This window comes from Lonchura striata, chromosome 7 (genome assembly GCF_050655825.1).
Source record: "Lonchura striata isolate lonStrDom1 chromosome 7, ASM5065582v1, whole genome shotgun sequence".
NCBI lineage: Eukaryota > Metazoa > Chordata > Aves > Passeriformes > Estrildidae > Lonchura > Lonchura striata.
The window spans coordinates 30,659,685-30,678,463 of record NC_140709.1 but is presented as its reverse complement, the minus strand read 5'-3'; the positions used below and the strand labels follow the sequence as shown (position 1 = coordinate 30,678,463).

At 39.9% G+C, this 18,779-nt stretch overlaps 1 protein-coding gene and 2 long non-coding RNA genes across 7 annotated transcripts in view; 1 reads left to right on the top strand and 2 right to left on the bottom strand.

Annotated features, from left to right (window-relative positions):
* HIBCH (3-hydroxyisobutyryl-CoA hydrolase) overlaps positions 1–574 on the bottom strand; it is a 38,684-nt gene extending 38,110 nt beyond the window's left edge. For 3 of the 5 annotated variants that reach the window (XM_085585307.1, XM_021531413.3, XM_085585306.1), the window contains exon 1: positions 250–309. In XM_085585307.1, coding sequence (XP_085441433.1) covers positions 250–281 — 32 coding nt within the window. In that variant the 5' untranslated portion in view covers positions 282–309. Of the gene's footprint in view, positions 1–36; positions 45–249; positions 310–422 lie in introns of those variants that run through there. The other 2 variants (XM_085585308.1, XM_085585305.1) reach the window with 2 other exon arrangements.
* A 2,449-nt stretch (positions 575–3,023) lies between these two features.
* On the bottom strand, positions 3,024–9,217 carry LOC146766929 (uncharacterized). Its single transcript, XR_014956783.1, has 2 exons — positions 4,457–9,217; positions 3,024–3,663 (listed from the first exon to the last, which is right to left on the bottom strand). It is a non-coding gene; the product is annotated as an uncharacterized LOC146766929 (long non-coding RNA).
* Positions 3,659–18,154, top strand: LOC116183850 (uncharacterized). Its single transcript, XR_014956781.1, has 3 exons — positions 3,659–4,217; positions 9,209–12,734; positions 18,032–18,154. It is a non-coding gene; the product is annotated as an uncharacterized LOC116183850 (long non-coding RNA).
* The last annotated feature ends 625 nt before the right edge of the window (positions 18,155–18,779 follow it).

The following is an 18,779-nucleotide window of genomic DNA, read 5'->3' as shown; positions in this document are numbered from 1 at the left end:
GAGAAATTCACCTTCCAGCTACCTCAGCGCACAGACCCAGCCCACTCCAAGTTCTATGTTAGCGCCGCGTACATTACGCTGTTGTTTAACGGCACGCTTGTTTTTGGAGGTGAAAGCTAGCGAAGGCCTGGCTGCTCTAGGCCCGAGCTGCACCTCGCAGCAGCGGCGGGGCTGCGCTCCCGGCCGGCCCCGCCGCCGCGCCCCTCGCTCCCCGCCGCCGCTCCAGCCCCTCAGGGCGGCCCCCGTTACCTGGGCAGCGCGCGCAGCGCCGGGCCCGCCATGGCGGCCGCTCCCTCACCGGCCCCGCGCGGCCCCGCGCATGCGCGGCGCTCCGAGCGGCCGCGGCGGCTCCGCCAGCGGGAGCGGCTCGTGAGGGCTCGTACCCGCCATGCCTTTGGCAGTAACCAAGGCAGATTCCTTACCCTGCGCAGGGAAAGTGCTGCTCCCCGTCCTGGATAAGGCCGGGTGGTGTGAGGGGATCTGGTGGTGCGGCTGCTTTGCCGGTGAAGCGAGGGATGCCGCGTGTAGCAGTAACATCAGGCGCTGGCTGCTAAAGGCGGGGAAAGCTCGCATTGCCAAACTGCCCTCAGAGCTGAACTTCGTGCGCCGGAGCTGCGTCCCGCCTGTTTATTGGACTGATTTCTTAATTTCTGGTTTCTTAATTTCTGACCTCCCGGCTTCTCTTCACCTTTGCACCTGAAACACCAGACGCATCTGTAGTGCCCTCGCAGCTACGGACACACGGTCAGGGGTGAGGTGGGGTTAAGGAGCCGCTCTAGTCTAACATCCCTGCAAGAACTGCTTATCCATGAAGGTAAACACGTGGAGAACGTGTATGTACAGTTACATTAGGAATAAGCACGGTTACTGACCCGGCAGTAGCTACAGACAGCGCTGTGCTGAAATACAGCCTGTGCGTTCAGCATAAATAGACTCAGAAGTTGCAGCTGTGAAAACTGCCTTTTGAAAGAAAATAAAATATTAAAGCACTTGAGAATATTTCACCCTAGGAGTCAATAATACAAAATTCACTTTGATTTCAAGATCTAAGACCACTCCATGACTGTTTTTTAGGCTGACACATAGCAACATGAGCCATGGAAAAGATGTGATGAACCATGGAGTAAATGACAATACAGTGCATTAGTTTGAACTGTAGCTTCATCATATCTTGGTGTAACAAGTTCTTAGCATCAGCTGCCTTGACTCACATTTGACTTTAAAAGAAAAAAAAAAAAAACAACTTAAAACCTTTTAGCAAATTAATTTTGCTTGAAGGAAAAAAAAGTCCTAGCTCTCAGAAGAAGTCTCCAGAGGGCAACCTTGTTCTTTATTTCTAAAATGATTCAGCCCCTGGTTATAGCAGCGTCATCTCTGTTGGCATTTCCGTTGCAGTGACTCTCAGAGTATATTAAATCTAGTCGTAATAATTTTAATCAAACTAAATAGGCACACGCACAAAAAAAAAAAAAGAAAAAGAAAAACCACTCCAGAACATTTCTGTATTAAGGCAGTCTCAGATTTGAGTCTTGTACAATGTGAAGAAAAAAATAACTGGGAACAGGACATGAGGTGCTTTTGCAGGCACTGGGAGACTGTCTGCGGCAAACTAATTAATTGCAAGAATTCGTTAGGTGATCCTAACTATTCAAACTTTCACCTAAAGGTTATATGATAATCAATGATGCAGCTTATTGGTGTCATTTAGTGTTCAGACAGCCCTATATGCTGCATTATATCAAGTGCCATGCAATTAAATTTAAACCAGGCTAAATGACACCAAATTATCACAGTTGGCAAACCTGAGCCCTGACTTAGATAATTATTTTTAAAATTATTTTTGAGAATAACTCTGCAGCTCTCATCCAGGCATTACTAATTAGAGGGTTTGATAAGCAGGTAACATTTCTGTTTCTCATTTCCTGTGACGAAAAGTCCCTACATTTCACATAAAAATATGAAAAGAACTTTTCAGTGGTATAATCTCTTCGTTAGTATTGTTGTGAAAACAAAGAAATGGGTGTGTGGAAGCTAACCTTGGGTAAGAGCAGGTGGAGGCTGTTTGAAAGCCCTGGAAATCTCCTAACAAATTCCACCTGCACATGGGCAAGGCTGTGATCAGGACATGGTTACATGGGATGTCTGTTTCTGGGGGTCCAAAATAGAAGCTGGTGATCTGATTAATCTTTTACTTAGGCTGATTTTGATCTGTTCTCCTCCTGTCATCACTGTAAGTAATGGTGTAAACCCTTTGTAGTCTTCCAGCTGTATGTCTGATTAAGGACACAAGTGAGCCTACTCCTTTGTAAACAATGAAGTAGCAACAAGCTTTGCCTTGTGACAACTACTGATTTCTCTCCACGGTGCTGACATTGAATGTATATTTAATATTTTCTTTCAAACCTTTCCCTTCTTTTTTTTTTTTTTTAAGTATTTTTTAAGAAGAAGGGGTGGTAACATGAAAGCCATTTTCTTGAGGCTTCATTTTTAAACCTGCTGGTGATGGCTTCAATTTACCTACAGTTTTTTTAGGGGCAGAGGATTCATAAGTGTCAGAAAATTGTTGGTTTTTCACAGCCATTTAGCTGACTGCAATCCTGTCCAAAAAGCAACTCAGATATCATCCTATTTTTCAGTAGTCCTCCTGCACACTCCATTTTTTTCAGAGTGGAATGTCAAAGTGAAAATGCTTTCTAAAAAGTAAATAAAAGACTTTTCTAAGTAGGTGGTGGAAAAAGAGTGAAAATAAGGAGTTGCCTGAGAATAAGCAGAAGAAGATGACCTTTAACCTGGGAGTTTATGGATTATTTTACTTTTGGCAAAGAGGGCTGCACAATACTGGACCAAGCCAGGAACTGAGAGTGTTTAAGTGCGATAGCCAGAAGGATAAACAGGTTGTAATTCCTCCCCCTGGAGAAGTTTCCTGGCAGGGCCTTCAGCAGGTTTGAAAAGAGAAAGTTGCAGGCTGTAGGAGGTCTTTGGAGTTGAGCAGATGTTTTCAGGTTTTGTTTCTGGTTTGGGTTTTTGCTTTTTTTTTTCATTTCTTTTCCAAAAAAACATATAACTTTAGACTGTGGGAGCTCTTGCTCTCAAGGAAGATTCCAAGAGCAGCTCAGCTGCATTCTGTGTGCCACCTGGACAACCCTAGTTAACCATTAACTTGTGCCTCACATTCACTTCTGAGAGCTCCCAGAGTAGTTGACTAAGAATAGATAATAAATGGTACAAGTACTTCATCATGTCCCATGCTGCTGTTTCCAGGTTTGTTGTAAATTCAACCTTTTCCTCTGCTGGTCTAACAACTGGCATCTTATTTCTGTATGTGTGGGTAGTAAGTTCATCCTTACAGCCTGTGAAGGTTAAGGTAAAATGAGTCTGTGAAGGTTTGAGGAACAGAATGAGAAAATTTCCAGTTCATGCCTGCTACCTGGTTATTACTGTGCTGACAGACAATCCTCACATTGTTATTTCTCAGTCCAGACTCAGTTGACAGCCCTTGAAAACAGGTGATGCAGGTTGAAATTTCCTCGTGCCAGCTTGGGTACCTAATAGTAAAGGCTCAGGTCTGCAGTAGAGTCTTCCAGGGACATCACTGAGAGCAGAAGAAGACTTAAAATAAGCAGAAAACAAATCTGTTTCTTCACTCTCTAACAGCAGGTCAACCTAGAGAAGGATTGAAACACCTATGTAATGTAGAGAAACAAATATTTGCTTTTGTCTTTAACCTATGTCTCCTCATGTGAACAGCCTGCCTTCCCCAGGGCTTTTGGTCAGAGACCTTTCAGATAATGTATTTGTACAACATCTGAAATCACAGATTTGGGACAAGGGCATACAGCTAATGGCATGCAGTAGTGTATTTCTTCTGTAACAATAAATTGTGTGAGGGAGGGGGGAAAAATCAACTTTTATTTTCCCCCTTTTATTTTTCTTCACTCGTTAATTTGCATCTTATCAGTGGGGAACTAGAAAGTGTTTGGGAAAGGCTGAAAGCAAATCCGTAATGAAACTGTGTGAGCGAAGTAGTTTTCCTTTTCTTCTGGCCTCAGAGAGCACCGGGGAAAGCGTGGGAGTGGCTGTGTGCTGCTGCAGATGCTGCCGTGTTGATGAGACGAGAGAGGATCCAGGCGAGGTCCATCCAGCAGTGAGTTCCTCCCCGCCACCAGCCCGGCTCAGCACAGCACTCGTGCTGCAGCCACCCTGCCAGAACCCCCTGGGTGAGACGGGACCCTGGGCAAACACCCTCCTACATCTTTCTTCCCTGCTGCCACAAGCAATCTGTCTCTCCTCTCCCCGAACCACCCTCCACCTACGTACAAAGCCATAACTGTAAGGAACGCCCTCTTCCCTCCTCCTTTTCCTCCCCACGAGCCTGTTCTCCGTGGGTGAAAAATGCTGTCTTCCCAGAGATCTGGTCACCCCCGACTTTGGCTTTGAGACCCAAGCTGTTTGATACCGTTTAGGACTGCAGCTTGGAAAGCTCTGCTTGCAGATCTATTGTGTTAGTTTTTCAATTGCGTATAATTGCACATGTGCAAGTGGGAAGGGGCTATTTGCTTCCCACTCTCTTCGATACGCCTCCCTTCCTAAGAGGACCGCTTCCTTCCCTTTCTGCTCTCAGCCTCCCACGCATTTAGCAATGAGAAATGGTGCAGAAAACTGACCAGCTACCAACCCGCCCACCTGAGGAGGAGGAGCAGCAGCAGCAGCACATTTCTCTCGCTCTCAGCTTTTTAAACACAGTTAAAAAGAGCTGTAGCGTGGGTGGAAATAGCTGTAGGGAGTGTGTGTGGGAATGGGGCTAGAGGAAAGTGCATTTTTTCTTGGTAGGACAGTTAACTTCTAGTGGACAAAAAAAAAAATACCTCAAAGATATCTCACTGCTGAGGATGTCTTTGGCTGTATAATTCGTTCTCGAGTCTCCCAGGTCTGGAAAGGATGAAGCAGGGAATGAAGCAAGTGATGGCAGGGAAGCTTGCCTTCCAGACTTCAGGAGTCTGTTAGGAAATGATATCTGTATTGCATCTCGTTGTGTCATCACGTCTGCTGTTCTGCTCTCAATGTGTGTGCTTGATTCTGTGAGAGTCAGAGCTGCCTGTATGTAGGAAGAGAAAAAGGCATGTGGTTTTCACACCATGTGGGTCTGTATTTCAAAATACTGTCCCTGTTGGACCTCTTGAAATAGCACTGTCCCAGAATATCAGTTAATTCAAGATTTCCTCAGTGTGCTTCTATACAAAATTAAAATCAAGCTTATTTGTGTTAACTGGTTGTTATTTGAGGTGCTTTGCTTGTATTACATGAAAACAGCAGTGGAATTAGTAAGGAACTATACACTGGTATAGAGTGCAAAGTGGTAGGGCTGTTTCTTAAGGAATCTCTTTGACAGACTCCAAGAACCAAGGGTCCTCAACAGCTGTGAGTTTCTGACTTGATTTGACTTGGCTATCTGAAATACAGATTTTACAATATATAATTCTCCTCAGCATTGTCCTCACACAAGTAAGCTGCACACATTCTTCTCAAGCCAAAACTCTACCCATGCATTGGTTTTGACTAGATTAATCACCAGCACCAGAACTTCCATATATGTTACTGATGCAGACTCTTATATCAGGATGTGGTCTTTAATGATTCATAGTAACAGTAACAGCCAATAATGAATTTGACTCTGAAAGTACTGGAGATATATGCCCTGCACAATATTTTTTTGAGGTGATTTTCTCCTAGTGAGTAGAAGCCTCAAGCCTGGCAACTGGGCTCACTGACTTCAGTGCCTTCCTCCACAGCCTATCTTCTGTAGCTCTGAAAATTTTACCTTAGCATTGGAAAGCAAATATAGGCATAACTTTTAGGCTCAGAAACAAAGGAAATTATGAATAAGCCTAATTAACACATTTCTATGTGACACAACAGATCAGCTGATGGACTTGTGCTAGCAAGAGGTAGAGCCCTATCAATGGAGATGTAACCTTAATGGAAATAATTATCCTGGTGTTTTAAAAGTCTTATTTATGACTGGTGAATAATATTTTAAATATATCCTTCTAACCTTCCACTGAATCTTATGTAGCTCAAAATTATAATCTTCTGGAATTACATAACCAGCCTGAGGAGGAATAATATTCCAAATATTAAGTTCATGTCAATTGACTCATTTACTTTAAAATGTTGCAGCAATTCCTTTGTCAGTAGCATTTTGAAGCACTGTTGGCTTGCTTGTAATTCTACCTCATATTTAGCATTGGTTCAGTTAACTTTGGAGGTAGTACTTTTCATACCTTTTAGATCAATGAATGTATATCATGTTTTAAATGCAGATTATATGCTTATGTTGCCAACTACCATTAGCCTGAAATTTTTCTTGTATGATCTATCTGTTGTGGTAGAATAATATTAACGAGAAGCAGTTAAAAAAAAAGTGGGGGGAGGGAAATCACCCCTTTTAATGATTCATTTAGAATAATTATAAATCTATCTTAGGAGCTCAGTCCTGTATGTAAGATTCCTCTTGGCCTCCCTGTCACACACTTTGGACTTGAACCATCTGCTTCCTTCTCAGGGGTCATAGTGAATGACTAGTTACTTATTTTGTCTCCATCAGAATCATAGTGAATTAAGCACAAAAACATTTGATGCAAATTAGTAGCTTTCTGTCAGACCAGGGAATTGAGCACCTCAGACATTTATTTCAAGGATTTGTTACTCTAAGTTAAAGCAAGGCTCTTCAGCACTGCAGTTTGGCTGACAGTGTGACAGTCAGTATCTTATTAAATACATGTAGTGTATTCAAACCTTTCTACTCTGGCACCTCACACAATTATTATTTTCACTTGAAAATATCTACATTTTTGTTTTAAAGTCAATATTATGAATATTTTTCAAAATTTCTTTCTGTTTTATTTCATCCTGGAGTACAGTGAAAACTGTGAAATAATGACTTGAACATGGCCTAGGGAAAGATAACTCACTTATTGCCACAAATGATGCAAAGGACAGCAGAGCAGAGTGGAAAAATTTAATAATGAGGGAAAAAATAGGTCAGTAGAATAAACAGAGGCCTTTAAGCTATTAAATAAGTATCTATCACTCACTGCTGCAGATATATTCTGTTCAAAGTATAAATTATTAGTATCCAATATGGGGTAATCATGAGTTTCAATACAACTCAATTTATCAGCTCTGTGGACAATGATTAACCTGGCAGAAGGATGTGTAGCAAGTCAGGAGAACTGTTTGTTTTAGGGTTTTGTTTTGTTTTGTTTTTCTTTCAAGAAAGAAATATGGTCACCCTGGATCATAAATAAACTTGCAATGGCAGTGACAGGGACAGAGTACTTGGTTTCTTGAGTGCTTATTGAGTGGATATGCTTCCCTAGGGATGCAGTGCTCAGTGAAGAAAGGCAGTGGCAGCTGTGGCAGGGCACAGCATAGATTTAAATTGTTCCAAAGCAAATACATGATTGCTGGTGTCATTAGCTCCTCTCGGTAATCTCAGTCTTGCATCTGCACCATGGATTTCATGGTGCCACTGGTTCTACTGTCCAGACCCAGACAATCCATCACTCTCTGTGTCTCTGCAATAGCAGGCTGGAGCAGAGGATCATGCTGCTAACAGCTCTGCATGGGAACAGACATCATTCTTTCAAAAACAACATGGAACTCAAGGTGATTGAGTCATACTTTGACACACCTCTGTCTGCCAAGAAAAATGAAGGCACTTCCTCATATAGCTGTTGCTAAGAGCATGTCTTCAGGCTCTAGGAGTGAGAAGGTGCTTTATTGTACAGTTAACTGCAGGAGTTAACAGCAGGGTTTCAATCTGGGACCAGCATGTAATTAAAGGCTGTGCTTCTGCCTAGGAGAAGTTGCACCATGTAGAATTACTCTGAGACACTATTCTGTAAGTGTAAGACCTTTGAGAAGTGATTATATTAGCATTTGTAGCCTAAAACATAAAGAGGAGGAAGTTCTGGCCAGCACTAAGACAAAACATCTTTTGTTTGTTTTATGCTAAATTTAAATAATTTCATAAGAAAGCAGAGACTTTATATTAAAAAAAAAAAAAGAGAGAAATCCTCTTTTAATTTGAAATGTTAATGGAATTTTTTTCCCTGTGGCTGAGCAGAAGAATCATGAAGTACATTTGAACTGTGCATTTCCTTTCCTGTGTCACCACTAGTTTTGTGAGCCTTTTGGAATATTCACCATTGACCAGTTACCTTCCTAGTAAGAGACAATTGAATTTTGCAGGTGCAGCTCTCTGTCACTTCAATTACAACAGCAACATACAATTTTCAGCATATTTTAAATAGTCTGAAGAAGCAGGCAATGAGAAATTACTTTGTTGCTCTTTCACTCTTCTATTCTAGTTCTCACTTCTGCGAAGTAAAGAAAGTAATCTGTTTCATTGTAATATCAACATTAACCTTTTAGTTGACACAGTAGGACACCATACACTGGTGATAACAAATAGCATCTTGTCATTGCTCCTATTAGTGAGCTAAAACATAAATATAGTTTATGTCTGCAGTGCATGTATCCGTAAAAAGCCACATAGCACAATGACCCAGGATTATGGGATCCAGAGGAAGAAGGTTCAGATGCTTTGAATTTCTGTGTTGCTTTGCAAATCAACACAGGAAATATATTTTTCAGTTACATCTTAAAGAAAACTGTTCTGTAAACTGCTATAAACTGATATTTTAAAGGGTCTATGTTACAAGGGATGTATGCTTTTTCTTTCCAAGCAAATAATTTGATCATGGCTTCACATGAGCCTATAACTCTGTCAGCTGTTACCCAGTTCTGCAGAAGGCAATGAGCTTGTTTTTTTAGCACAGGACAAACAAATCCTCCATGTACTAAAATGTGCTCACTCAGCCATACTTCTCTCCACAGGAGTCTCTCAATTTATCTTTTCTTCTGAGGAAATTTCCCACCTAAGAATTTCCCACCTTCTTTACCTTTTAAGTAAAGAAAAAAAAGCTTAGCATTTATATTTACAGAAGTAAAAAGCCCCACACTCCATCATGTTCTCCAGTATGCCATTTCAGGTGATTGTATGGTATTGCAATCATCTGTCTGTTTCCCAGGAACTCATTTGCTTGTGTTAGTTATTCACAGTAATCAGTCATAGTGCTTGTAGGTACCATAATTACTCACCACAGAATGACTGCAACAACGGGTTGTGACTTTGTCACTGCAGAATAACAACCAGAGCAGTTCTCTCCAGAATATGTGTCATCATTCTGGGAGGTGAAGGAAAACATTCTCCCTTCAAGACGTGACTTCAGCACCCAGAAGCTTGACTGCAGTGACCCCCACTGTGTAACCTTCACTCTTCCAAGAGGAGGAAACTCTTTGCAGATCTGTTAGAATCCTTCACACCTATCTAATATGTAGAATGTGAGTACTGTCTACTTATCTCAGAAAAAACTATAGTTCAGATGTGTTTCTAAAGAGCTTTAGCTCAGGAAATAGCTACATTGAAACTGTATTGTTCCATTTCTGTCTCCCTTTCCCCGAATAGGCCTGGGTTAATTAGTAACCAACCTTCCCATATCCATTTCCTCCTCTTGCACCTTTTCTGTATGAACTATGTGTATTTTTTCAGCCACTGTTGTGGCAGGATCACCCCCACCCTGCTCAAGTCCAGAGGTTTACCAGTTTTGTTTAGCTTATAAGCTTAAAGATGAGTAAGATAAGTTTTGTAAACTAATTACTGCATTCTGTTTTAGTGATACTATTTTAGTTTAAAATTTGGTGCTGTTGGACCAAAATTTAATATATATTGCAGTTTGAAGTATTTGAAATTCTTTTCCAGTATTGCTGTTTGGAATGCTAGTTTATGCTTAAGTTACTAAATCAGGTCGTGAAACATACAAGGTAGACAGACAGCCTATGTGTCATGTACATTTGTGTCTATCCACATTTTCATTTTTGCCAATAAAAATTATAAATAACACAGTTTACTGAAGAGTTTTCAAGATTAGAAGTCTTACTTGTGAGAGTGCTGTCTGAAGGGGTTTTAGGCATCAGGAGTGTTGATTCACAATTGTACACCATAATGTTTAGTTTAATTGTTTAACTTTTTTATTCCACTTCAACCTGAACAACAACCCCCCCCTACAGTTCAGAGCTGATGGCATTTGCACTCTCTGTAGTTATGTTTTTCAGCACACAGACTACAAAGAAAGAAACTGAGACCTTAGGCTTTCCTTAACATTCCCTGCTATTCCTGCTATCAGTGGCCAAGGCTATGGAAGACACGAGGAACATTTGACTACTACTTTTACTTAGACACAGCTGATGAGAAGGAGGGGCCAGCTGCTGATTGATAGCTTGCTCTGGCTTCTCCTTCTGTCACTCAGATAGGAAATGCTGCTACTTTACATAAATAAGAATGGCTCTGCCATTCTGGAATAGGGAAAATTCTTCCCCAACTCAGTACATCTGCAAATAATTTTTAAGGCAAAGTACAAGGATTAGTGATATTTACTATATGGTGGCCCAGGGAACTGCAGGGCTCATGAAACCACCTGTGGCCCAAAGGAGACCTGCAAAACCTTGAAACATTTCATTTATAAGAAAGTAAGATATTTTGAAAAACTGAAGGGGAAGTAAATTGTGATACAAAATTTTGGAGAACTATTATTTTGTTATTCTAGTACCTTTTAGTTGTTCCCCAGAAAATTACAGGTCTTGGAAACAAAAAATCCAGTAACCTGGGGAGTTCTCTTCTGTGCATGTTCCTTTGCTGGCACTTGACAAACCTTTAGCATCCACAGTATCTTGGCAAGTTTTGGACAAGTCTCCTACAGGTCTCCTGTAGCTTCATTTGATGTTTCATTTTCCATGTGTGAGAAGAAAGAGTAAATGAATTTGCCTTCTCCAATTCAGGACTTTCTACATCTGCTATATCCCTGCTAATCATGCTATTTATCTGACTGGTGAATACTAGACTACTCAGCTTTTCCAGGCAGAGAAGTCAGTCCAAACTTGTGAGCATGGTTCCTGGAACCTTTCTAACACTAACATATTCTTTTTGAATGAGGAGAACATCCTGATTTTTTTCCCTGTAAATCTTACAAAATCCATGTCTGAATTTCTCTACGTGTGAAGAAAATGAAACCATGTATTATGCTAAAATAGAATTATCCCTTACTTTGGGATTGGATTTGCACATATAATGATTTTTTTTCCTCCCTCATAGGTGCTTTGACAGTCTTGAACCTTCTGGTAACAAAGAGTTAACAGCATGCTGTAGCAATACAAGAAGTCCTCAGGGAGTTAGGTTGTAAATCTGAAAAGCAGATAAAATCGTCTAACTCTGCAGGCAACAAGCCTTTACTCAACTATTTATAGAGCTATTTATAGAGGAAGAGAATGGAAAGAAGAAAAGGAATTAGTAAATGACTTTAAAAAGCACAGGTACTTAGAATTCATAGTTGATGTGCTGATTTAGGAAGTCAGGAGATATGACAGAAAAAGGCTAAGGAATGTTAATAATGTTCCATAGACAAAGACTATTTTTTTTTCTACTTTTGTCACCTTCCTGTGTTTTGGATTTTTTTTTTCTTTTCCCACCCAGCCATTTCAAAGGCATATTCTTGCAGTGACGCATCAGTTTTCTGTCTGCTTGAGGTTTAGAAATAGCTGAGCTGTTATAAATAGATTGCAATCTGCAGGAGACTAAGACAATGGAAAAGTGTAAAAGCTTCACTGAAAAATTTAGATGGTGGATTGAGATTCCAGCTGTCTCCTAGAGTAGAAGTGGTCTGTTTGAAATGCTTTATTAGCCACTGCAGAGGAACCTGTGCTCTTTGTGCAGCAGGGGGGAACAGCCAGGTGGAATCAGGTGGCACTTTTGGTCACGGTGCCAAGCAGAGAGCGACATCCAGCCTGGTCCCTGCAAGCTCTCAGCTCGATGACGTGAGAAGGAGGCACTTTGCTGTTCCTCACTGCAAAGCTAAAACACCAGAGGCAGTTACTCTTTTATAAACTGTAGAGACACTAAATCAGAATGTATAACTTCTACACCACAGTTTTTCTGGCAGTACTTGTGTACTCTGAATTAACTGATAGCATTCATCAAGTTTGCTCCCTTTTTCCACTTTGCTTCAAACCACCTTTAGTGAGGTGCCATAGCATATGGTTGAAAGCTTGACCCTGTTTTATAAGGCAGTGAAAAAATCAGAACTGGGAAGCAGTTCAATATCCTTTTGTTTTTTGTTTGAGAAATTAGTTTATAAGGTCATGTAGATCCTGCCGCCATATACAAATAGCTGAGGTCCATTTTCTTATACTTGACTATATAATTCTGTTAGAAAAACTGAGAAAGATGCTTTGTTAACTGTGGGTAAAATAAGACATTAAACAGAAGGAATAAACTTTCTCAAAGATATGTTTCAGCCTAAAAGAGGAGCTGCTTCCTGAAACCAGGCTATATCACTGTAGCTACATCATGGCAACTAGTTTAAATAAGCTATTCATTCTCAATCCTTGCCAAACACAAACCACCAGGGTAGGATCTGGTCTTTGTCTGAAGTCTGTCCCTAGCTGTTGTAGTAGAACTTTAGGCCAGTACACACTGCAGAATCAGGTCCTTCAAACCTAAATTAGCATTCTGTTGAAAACTAAACATATGTCGTTTTTTTTTTTTAAATGTCAATAATTTTGTTTCCAGGTTAGGAACAGAAACATTGCTGTGGAAGAATTTATTAATGAGCTCAGTAAGTATGTAACTATTAATATCTTCTGAGATTTTGTTTGTCTTATTTTTATCTTCAGTTCCAGACTCTGAAATAAACAGATGTTCTGAAGCTTTCCACCGAGGATACTACAATATGTTGTCTTAAATACATTGTGATAACTGGGATATTGTAGGAAACAAGTAAATAGCTGTGTACAGTATTTATGGAAAAATTTGTACCTTTACTTTGCCTCACTTATAGCTCTAAAACGAAAACATCTGAAATATTTCTTGGATGTTATTAAAGGTTTTTCTTTGCAACCAGAAAAGAGAGTACAAAAATTGAAAAAAATGTAACTTTGTCCTCTAATATTATCAGAGAGCATTAAATCTGCTATTATTATTCCATGGCATGACTGGCACTATAATTTACCTGTCCTAAGTGCATTTTCAATAGCTGAGTCCTTCAATCTGTCAAAAACGTTTCTATTTATTTCACAATCACTTTTGATCAGAGATACTCCTTTGGGTCCCAGTGTAACTGAAGTCTGTAGCAATCCTCTTACTGAGACTTAAGTACTCAGGTCCTTTGTTCTTTACCTTGAGGACATCATGAGAGTTTGAGAGGGCATCAATTGCTCATTGTTTTCACACTTTGAGGGGAGGGACCCATTTGAAATTCATCTAGAAACTGAATTCAACTACTAATATTGCTTGGATGTTCTCCTGTTAACCAAGAAATTAAGAGATCAACCCATCAGTTATGTTGGAGGTGCTGAGAGAAAATATAGAATAAAAAAGATCAGTATGCTTTCTGGGAAAAAAGGCTAGATGGTTTAGCTAATTGTGACTCCCTTCTGTATTAAAAGTGACATTTACTGCTTTTATTTATACTGAGGCAAATTCAGCTCTAGAGAGATTCAGATGTGAGTCCTTTGAAATCAGCAGCTACCCTTGGTCTGAATTTGGTGCAATGTGTTCCTCAGTACAAAAGATTACTTCACTGCTTGTGTCACTTAAATTTACTAAACAAAAATGCCTTAGTCTTGGTTCGGGTTTATAAAGCTATATTGTAGAAAATAGGAATTTAACCAGAGAGATAAGACTACATGACTACACTTGCCTCTGATTAAAACAAACAAAAACCAGTTCAAATGAAAAGTGCTCTGAGTTATCACCAACTTTTTAAAGCCATATAAATTGTGAGAACTAGTTGTTTTATTAAAAAAGAAGAATATGTAGTGCTGTATAAAATCAAAAGTAATTTTCTTGAATAGTCTTTCCATATGTAGAATATGCAACCTCAATTTAAATTTCTTTTGGTCAGGGAATATTTTGCCATGCAATGGTATGGTATTTCCTTTAAAATTTATTGTCAGAAATAAAATGTTTTTAAGAGCTGAGAACTCAAATTCCCATTGACTTCAAGTCGTTGACTAATAATTAGGCAAGCAGGGATATCTGACCCTATATGCATTTATTTTGTGGATGTAAAGATGTAAAGATGTGGGTGTAAAGAATTTCTTGCTGCAATGTTGGTGTTTGTTCAACCTCTTGCTCTCAGCGGGGATAGAAGGAAGTTCCTGGGGATCAGAGAAGTGGTCAGTTTGCCATCAAACATGAGGCTCAGGAGGTGCTTGGTACACTCAGAATGCAGCATAAAAAACATACATTTGTTTTACTAAAGTCATGTAGAGGTAAGGACTCATTGTGCAAGGACTTAGTGGGCAGAGGAGGTAGGAGGATGTGCCACACTTTTAACTGCTTTGCCTGCCCTACACATTTTGTATTTTAATTTTAACATTTCTGGTGTTTATTTAGAATAAGATGTACGAGCATGTGGGAGCTATCCTTTTAAGTTTTAAAAGCTGGATTTTTTTTCTGGGCACCCCCTACTGGGGACCCCAGAGGGTCTAAGTAGATCCATCTCTAAGCTCTGGCCAGTTAAGCTTCCTTCCCTCTGTGAAGACAGGCCAATATAGAATTCATTGCAGGTTCAGTGGATAAATGGTATAAGTTGTCTCTAGCTCCTGCCTGGACTACAGGGTCAGCAGGGCTTTGCACACTTCCCAGTCTGGAGGGTCATGACAGGATCAAGGACATCATATTTTTGCACCTATTCATCATGCTGTCAATGTTGTCAGCAGCCCAACTTAAACATTTATCCTGTGGACAGCAAAACCAATGAAGCTGTATTTCCTACAGGTGTGTGTATTTGTATTTTTACAAATGCAAATTCCTTGCACTCCCCTGTGCCTCACCTGTTTCCTCTCATTTTTCTCAAGTTCTCTCCTCTATTCCCTTACCTGCCCCAAGTTCTTCACTGCTGCTCGGGCACAGTGTCATTCCCTGGACAAAAGGGCACTGGACACTGTGGAGTTCCTACCCTGGAATTTCCTCTCATGGAGGGCACTGTCTTGCCTTTCTTTTCTGCGCTGTGTTGTAGGAGCACACTATGTTGTAGGAACTTAATATTTGTGCCCACCAAATTTAATATCTGCCAGTGGGTTCAAAGGTCTTGAGGTGAGGAAAGGTTCATTACTGTATAAGCAGACACCATGCAAAGACAAATCTGAATTCAAGGAAAAAAAAAAAAAAGGCCTATCTATTAGGAAAAAGTTGGTGTATACACACAGAGTAAAGATAGTCACAGTAGCACAGTTTCTGTCTTTGGTGTTGTACATTGCTCTCCCTTTGCTAATGAATGTAATGCTTCTAAAAGTGTTTGATTAAAATTCAGAGGAAGAGAATACTGTTTCCCTGCCAAACCGGACAGACCACTGCTCTGGTTGTCTTGCTGGCAGTGAATAATTTGTCCTTGGTTACCATTAACAATGTTGCAGCTGTGCCTGATTTGCTGATTCACTTGGTGACTGTTTCTCAGCTCCTCTGTTGGGATTTTTCTCTAATTTGTAATGTAACTGCTTTTAGTCTTTGAAGAAGTAAGGAAAAGTCACACTGTTCCTCATATTAACTTAGTCTTCCCAGATTTGCCCTGGGATATGTACAAAATGTTGTATTATAAAGAACTTCCACAAGAGGAATAAATGAATGTCATAGCTGCCTTAATGGAATGCCTCTCCTAGCAAAGGATTGACTCTAAAAAGTAATTTTCATGTTATGCAAATTATATTAAAGGTCTCATGGAAAGAAAAGCTTTTCTGTTGACTTCACTGTATTCTGGAGCAAGTCCTAACAGCATAAATCTCACCTTAAACTTATCTTTCTAATCTGACGGATGTAAATGATTGTTTGGTGTTTTTTGTTTTTTGGGTTTTTTTTGGCTCAGAGTTAAAAGCTGTCAAAGGACAGTAGAATACTTTATATCAACCAGAAATTCCTGATTTCAAAGTACAGTCCCAGCTTATTAAAGAAACCAGTAAGTTTTTCTAAACATGAGAATTTAACCTCCTAGAAACCATATTTACTTTATTTCCCCTCTAATCTAAGGAACAAATCATGGACTCAGCTGACACCACCTTGTCCTTTTCAAGCGAAGTCTGCTATTAATCTACATAGTCTACTGGTTGTCTATGTGCAGTCCTAGCAGATATTCGTAATTAATTTTATTTTACTTTTAAAAGATAACTACTTTGCTTTAATTTTTCAGTTTATTTGGTGCTTTCTTTTAGACCTTAAATTTGGTTCTTTTGTTTCTAAGCCATTAAACATTTGTAACTATTTTTGGCAAGCATTCTCACCATGAGATATGGTCAAGTTGTATGGGGAACACAAATCAAAATATTTATAAAATAACATATGTATTGAAACAAAATCCCACAGAAATACAAAGGCATGGAGAAGTTAACCCAGGTGTGTGTTTATAGTACAGAAGTTTTTATATGGAATGTTTATGTATGATTTATATTCATTTTAGAATGTATGACTTTTGAATTTTAGAATATCCAGTGGTCATGTACATATTTATTAGTGTCACTGTCTTAGCTAAAAGGAAAAGACTGTTTTTTGGTATATCACATTTATATATCCCCTTTTACTGTCATTCAGAGCTTGAGGTTTTTGAAAAAGAGATATTTAGATAATTTGAATGTATTTTACACCTTACTCAGCTTTTTGTTTTGTTTCATACTAGGAACTATTTGAAAAAAACCCCTTTATACTTCAAGTAATTTAAAACATTTCCTTTTCTCTGAAGCTTTGACTAGAAATATTTGTGATAGATACATTAGAACAGTTTGTGAACAGTGCAGCAGTTTGTCCATTTTTTCTAATCCTCATTTTCCTAGCTGAAAAAACTCTGAGCAAGTGTAATAATTTGTAACAGGCTGCAATCCAGCTGTTTACACACAGCCTGGCTGAAATAAATAACCATGCTGAGCCCCTGCTATGTTCAGTTCTGCCCAGGCTAGAGCAGCTTGTCAGGCTGGAATAATGCTGTTCTGTGCTCAGGCTTTTCACAATACTCACCTCACTACACTTAACTGGGGATGGATTGGGGTTTTAAACGCAGTAAGAAACGGTTTTTTATATGTATGTATAAAAACATTGTACATTGCTCTTTATTGGTCAAATTCTATTCTCTGGTCCTCAGATGTAACTTCTTGTTCACATACCAGGTTATGCAGCAGCCTACAAAGAAATGTTATGTATTTGGTCTTGATTCCTCTATTCAAAGAGCATTTAAATATTTAATTTTTAAAAAATTTTATTTAGGAAATTAACCTGGCACTTCTGAGACCAAGTAGAAGGAAGGGGGATTATGACAATGCAAGTATCTAAAAACACAGCTCCAAGCAAGGCTGAAGAAGATGGTCACATTCCTAGTGTGATGGGCAACACTGAAGTTATCAGAGATTAGAGAAAAACTGCTTTTAAGACTTCAGTAAATGTAGTCTGTGACTAGAAAGATCTGTTTTTCCTTTTCAGTTGACAAACAGTGACTGCAAATTAGTTGAATTACAGCTCTCCCTAAAAGCTTTTGTAGTAATTTGCCAGAATAGTCTCCATCAAGATGAAATAATTTTGTTTGGAGCTTAGATCTGGTTTATTACAGTGCCATTTTGTAGTAAAAGCCCCACTACATGAGCTGATAATTGTCTGCCTCTGAATTCTGCAAGATTACAGGAGGCCTGCACTCCTGGTCTCAGACGTGGTTTCTCTTTATGGTTAATTAGCCGTGGGGGAGATTCGCAGAGATGACGAACTCTAAAAATCCTTCCAGAGACAGATGATAAACAAGCCTTCTCCTGCCCCAGGTCATCTCCACTAAGAAATTCAGCTTTTGTCTCCTGCGTCCTTCAGGAGAAGCCTTTACTGTAGAGGTAGGCAGGATGTTAATGGGATGCTGTCCACAGTGGCAGGTGAATCTATCTACAGAGATCGTGCCCCACTGATGTGTCGCCGTGGCAGGGGAACAACCTGGAGAGAGAGCATTGCCTTCCATGCCAGCTGGAGTCCCTTGCACTTCGGTGAGAACTAACATTAAATGAGTCAAATGCCTGTCGTGCCTCTGTTTCTGTTCATCTGCCTCAATCACGCGAACTTGTAGTTTTCTCTCAATTTCTTCTCTTGGGCAAAATAATGCAAATTATGTTTTATTCTTTGAAAAAAAGGGGGATCCTCCCTCAGAAAAGGGAAGTACAAAATAAGATGCAAGTAGTGATGTTCTTGTTCGGTGGTATCTCAGTTAACGATGTCTGCAATCAGGTCACTGTCCTGGACAGAAGCTGCCGTGCTGTGCCACTGGGAGAGATGGCCAGGGGAGCTTGTTCGTTTTATTGACCTGCTTGGAGCAGAGCCCGATAGGAACTCTTGTGTAAAGAACACCATCATTTGAGCTTAATCCTCAAACAGCTTCAGGGCCTCCTGTTCGGTTCAGGGCTGATAAACACCCCGAACCTCTGGCTGGCCTTTCACTTCGTGACTATTCCCCTTCTTTAGTTTAACATCACTGACCTTTTGGGATTGCAGCACGACTCGGCTGTTGCTCAGGAGTTACCCTCCCTCCCTCCCTTCCTTTTTCTGCCTCAGGAATTAAATGTGGGGGGAAGTTTGTGTTGCTGTTGTTTTAAACATTTAAGTAATTTTATTTGTGTGCAAGTCTAGAAACAGTACTGCGGAAGAG